The 5,521-nt window shown below is 29.3% G+C and overlaps 1 protein-coding gene across 2 annotated transcripts; it reads right to left on the reverse strand.

Annotated features, from left to right (window-relative positions):
* Window positions 1–1,664: 1,664 nt before the first annotated feature.
* LOC111889031 (remorin 1.4) lies at window positions 1,665–3,177 on the reverse strand. Of its 2 annotated transcripts, none has more exons than XM_052771411.1 (6): window positions 2,938–3,177; window positions 2,803–2,855; window positions 2,506–2,667; window positions 2,239–2,401; window positions 2,075–2,156; window positions 1,665–1,994 (listed from the first exon to the last, which is right to left on the reverse strand). In XM_052771411.1, exons 1-6 carry the CDS (start codon window positions 2,961–2,963, stop codon window positions 1,800–1,802), a joined length of 681 nt encoding a protein of 226 aa, XP_052627371.1. In that variant the 5' UTR covers window positions 2,964–3,177; the 3' UTR covers window positions 1,665–1,799. The 2 variants fall into 2 exon arrangements, with proteins under 2 accessions (XP_052627371.1, XP_023740930.1); XM_023885162.3 differs by having other exon boundaries at window positions 2,239–2,407; window positions 2,938–3,170.
* Window positions 3,178–5,521: the final 2,344 nt, after the last annotated feature.

Below are 5,521 nucleotides of genomic sequence, written 5' to 3' on the forward strand. Positions count from 1 at the left end.
ATCTAAATTTACCACAAAATGACATCTGACATAGCACATAAGACCATACAATATACAACCCATGAACCGGTCCATGGTTGAGGTGGCAACGAACCATGATCGTGCACACCACCCCTGTTGGTCGTGGTTGCTTTGTTTCGTGGTTATTCGTTATCCGGACGACGAGTATTAATGCCCAATGAGGGGTTTTCCTTTGTTTGACCATTTAACTAGCCATTCTATCAGCTAAATTTTGAAGAAAAAAAAAATTTAAATAACAACTTTACCTATAAATACCAAATTTTTAACCCTCATTTTTTACAACATTATTTTCTTTCTCTATACACACAATACACACAACATTTTCATAACCATCAAAAATAGATCCCAACCAAAATAGTGATGATGATGTAACACCCATCGCTATAGTGGTTAGTGGTGACTATAATCGATAGTCTAAAAAGATGACAAGTGACAAAATCATTTTTATTTATTATGAAGAGTTTTCTGATTCTTAGGTGCTGTTTGTTTTTCTATAAAAACCTCTTCAAACCACTTATTGCTGCGTGGCGCAGCACACACGCATCACTTTCCCTCTCGCAGCAGTTTGTTTTTTCGAAGACTTCAGACTACAAAACCTCTGCGCGTGTGCTGCGTGGCGCAGCACTTGACTTGCCTCTTCTAACCTCTTCAGCTTTCATTTTTTCTAAGTGTTTTTTTAAGAATTTTTGTATAACTTTTTTTTTAATTTTTTTTTAAACTTTGATTTTCTTAAATTTTTATTTATGGATGTGACACAATTTATTTTTATAATTTCCACGATTTTTTTTAAACATGATTTTTTCAATTTTTTTTACCCTTTTATTAATAATATTTTCAATTTCAGTTGCATCTTTTTTAACGTGTATAATTTTTTACGAACTTTGTAGACAATGTTTGCAATACTTTCTTAATTTTTTTTATTATTTTCTTTTTTAATGTTTTTTAAAATTAGTTTTTTTTCTAGAATAAAACTATTAGCTTCTTTTACTTTTTTTTAAAAAAAAAAGTTTTATATTTTTGTTTTTTAACATGTTTTTTTATTATTACTTTAATGTTTTAAAACTAGAATTATTAAATTTCGATGTTGAGAACTATTTTTAGTTTATAAAATTAGTTTATTTAAATTTCAGTTTACTGCAACAGTCTGCAGATGTTAAAAAACAAACATGCTTCTTATTATAGGCTGCAGCCGTTTGTTCCACCTCTTCTGCTACAGAGGATTGCAGAGGTGGTCCACAGACTTCATGAATTTTCGCTTCGAAAAAACAAACAGCACCTTAGTGTCTCACATATGACTGATTCTTAGTGTCTCACATATGAGGATTTTTTTTCATATATATATATATATATATATATATATATATATATATATATATATATATATATATATATATATATATATATATATATATATATATATATATTCTTTTTATATTTCGTGTTTGATTTGGAGATTAATAATTTCAAATATACACCTCACATAAATAGCATATTACATTTAAAAGTATATGTTTTATTTTTCAAAAGTCAGTGTAATGTTTACCAAAAACCCTACTTTTTTGTTTTGCAAAGTGTAATTATAAACTTTTTACATTTTTTATAACATCAATTATTTATCTAAAAAGTAAAAATAACCATCTAAATCACATAAAATTACAATTAATATTTCTTAGTTTCTTCCAATTAATGCAAGGTTATGAACTTTCAATATCGATTTTCAAGATCATTCACAGAATTCTTAGAAACCAAACAAATCTTTTAAAGATTCAAAGATCAAATCAACACAAGAAGCAATATTTTGGAGATGTAACTCCAAGTGATCTCATTTCCCTTGCTCTTTCTTTTACCTTTTTCTCATGATTTCTTCTTGTGTCTTCTGCTTGCGATCTAGCGCCTCCAGCTACATGATCGATCCTCGCCAGCTTGTTCTGGTAATGTTGCCAATTGATCGATCTTCTCTGTTCCAATTCTTTCTGTTTAAAAGCGTATAAATTTAGTCATTTAGTCATTATATTGATTTTGTGTAAAAAAAAAAAAAAAACGTGAGCCGAACCTTTTTCTCTTCCACTCGACGTTTAGCCCTTGCCTTCTTCTCGTTTTCCCATTGAAGAATTGTTAGGTTACTCTTCTCATATCTGGGAATTTTGTCATTTTAAAGAACATTAATGGAAAGAAAAAATTCAAAAGAAATTGCTTAGAACAACAGGTTTTTGGTACCGATTTTGAATCTTTAGCAATTCGGCTTTTTCCCATGCATCAACTTTGGTGTTTCCACTTCCATGTATGCTTAAACTTCTATTAGCATAAGCCTCTCTAGGTCTACTTGGTCTTGAGAACGATGGAGCTTTATCTGCCTGACTCATTTTGGTTTTCATGGAAGCTTCAACTAACATATAACAGGTTAGTTAATTAAGCTTGACTATCTCTATGGCTCTCATGTAAAAAATGAAAAGCGAAAACGTATTTTGTAACACATGGCATTACCTTCTTCTCTACTTTTCTCTTTTCTCTGAAACTGAGAGATCGCTTTTTCTTCCAATGAATGTATAGCGAAAGTGGCTGCAGCTATGGCAGCCATATGTTCATCGTCAATGGAATCATAATCTTGACTATTTCTTTGATGGTACAGGTTCGGTGATTTCTTATCTACAAACGAAAACCAATGTCGATCAAAATGCTAAGCTTTTTTGTTCTTTTAACATTTTCCAACCTTATTCTTGCTAGAAGGTTTTCTAAAACAAACAACCAGAATCTTAAATCTGGAATCATGAAGAATCAAACCTTTGGACAACGATTCTTTGTTATCACGCTGTAGAAGCTCCGAAAATGAAACCCTAAATAAAGAAACATTGGTTTGATTAAAAGTTATACTATGAGATCAAATAAACCGACTACGATCATATACAGATTCATTACCTTCGTTGTTTGATCATATTCTCCATTCTTAGCAAATCTAAGAAGATAGGAAAATATGATGAGGGGAGGGAAGGGTTTTGTATGATGAAGAAACCCTAAAAGGGAAGCTACTGTACCTGTTTATGAACAATGGAGGAAGGCAAGAAAAGTGTCACATGGTGGGTAGCAAATTAAGTTTCTTTTTGTTACGATTGAAAGGCTGGAGAGGAAGCAAAGTATCTCGCTTTTGAATGTCTAAACTACAAATCCATCAACCTAACCTTTCCCAAAGCTTTTCTAGCTTTTAGATAATGATCAGAATGAAGTTTTCCCTTTTGGGATTTAGTACAACTCTTACTCCACCAACAGCGATTGCAAAAATGGAAAATGATCAAAATAATAGTCAACCAATATATAGTTGCCGACTAACAATATTCGAATGAATATTTCGTAAGAGTCAACAGAAAAAATAAATAATAGTAACCACAGAAAAGACACGACAAAACATAAATTTATGTTGTTCCATTATCGAGATGATAGTGTATGACCAGTTCGCCACACGAGAAGAGAAGATTTTATATTCTAAAGAGAACGAAAAAAGAGCAATTACAAAACAATAAACCTAATAGCAAAGGATTGTGAAGGTGTAACTAAAACCTCCCGCCCAACATCAGTATAAAGTGTTTCCTGAACTACCCACTCAAGTAATGCAATAATGATTTGATGAGAAACATTCACCGATAATAATAATAATAATAATAATAATAATAATGATAATAATAATAATAATAATAATAATAATATATAAAAATAAATAAATAAATAAATAAAGAGGCACTCCATGATTTTTAGTTCTCGAAATTGCCTTTAGAATCTATGAAGTTGTCACTACTACTTAGACCTTTACTAAATGCCCCTCAGCTATAATATCAAAAGGAAAGTTCTATTGTAACTTTCGATGTAAATTACTAAATTAATTAGGCTTTAGAAAGGTCCAAAAGATGAAGGAATAAAAATCATGCCCATAATGGTCCGATGGTAAGAGATAAGGCCTGTTCTATCAAGAAAACGTTTCAAAATGTCCATCAAAAGTAGCGTTGGTCCGCCCATAAGGCCCAAGGGTGTATAAACCTTTCATTTTTTTTTCTACAATATCTTATTTTTCCTTCATTTTACTTTCTGTTTTCAAAATAGTCATCTTTCATTTTATTTCACTTCTTTTTCAAAATAAAATTATTTAAATTTTAAAAACTATAATCAACAAATAAATACAATTAATTAAAATATAATAAATAAACATAAAAATTAATAAAAATAAAAATCTTTCATTAGGTAAAAATAAAAATACATAATAAACATAAGTTAAAATTACATAATAAAACATAATTAACTACATCAATCCAAATTGAGGTTTGAATCCTGAACGTATTTGAACATTCATTCGATTCATCAAACAAAATCAATGTGTCACTCCTCGACCTCGTGTTGTATATTAGTACATTTAAATATTTAAATATGTTCCACCAAATTAACACGAAAATAGTGATAAATGTCGCGATCATATACTTCTCTTAATGTTTGCCTATACTTTTGCATACCAGCAACTACTTTTTTGGCAGTTCGCAAAATTTCATTTTCATCGTAGCGCCATATTGTTTTTCATTCATCTCCTAAAATCACATTTTAGAATATGATGCACGCGAACATTATATTTTGCAACCTGACAACTTCATATGTCCACCCTCCAAGTCACCAACATGGCAACAATATATAAAAATAATTTTTTTTCATCCGGAACCGTCTTCAAAACTTTTCAACATACACAACATTATCCGCAAAATAGTTCCTATAAGACGATTGTACCAGTCTTTGTGATTTCTCTTCAATGGAGATCTTCTCACTCAAGAATCTAAACTTTGAGCTTCTTAGTTTTGGAAATATACGACTGATTTTGTAATGACATAACTGAAAAACATGTCTTCTTCTAACGCCATGGAATCCGATGAACTAGATGATAGACATTATGGTTGAATGATTTTTTGAGAGAAAATATAGAAATTGGTGTGAGAAAAATGTTGTAAGTGTTTGATATTTATAGAGTTGTAAAGTGTTATATATATATATATATATATATATATATATATATATATATATATATATAATACCGTAATATCCATATTTGTTCAAAAGACTGAATTTTAAAAGATACAAATAATGTTATCTGTACAATGAATTTATCCACTGAATGAACTAGATGATAGACATTATGGTTGAATGATTTTTTGAATTGGTGTGAGAAAAATGTTGTAAGTGTTTGATATTTATAGAGTTGTAAAGTGTTATATATATATATATATATATATATATATATATATATATATATATATATATATATATATATATATATATATATATATATATATATATAATACCGTAATATCCATATTTGTTCAAAAGACTGAATTTTAAAAGATACAAATAATGTTATTTGTACAATGAATTTATCCACTGAACTCCTATTTGGTTAACAAAAATTGGCTCTAAAATAGATATTGAAATCTGTGATTGTTCATTTTTTTTTAATTAGTCGATCACAGGTTGTTAT

This window comes from Lactuca sativa, chromosome 4 (genome assembly GCF_002870075.4).
Source record: "Lactuca sativa cultivar Salinas chromosome 4, Lsat_Salinas_v11, whole genome shotgun sequence".
Lineage (NCBI taxonomy): Eukaryota > Viridiplantae > Streptophyta > Magnoliopsida > Asterales > Asteraceae > Lactuca > Lactuca sativa.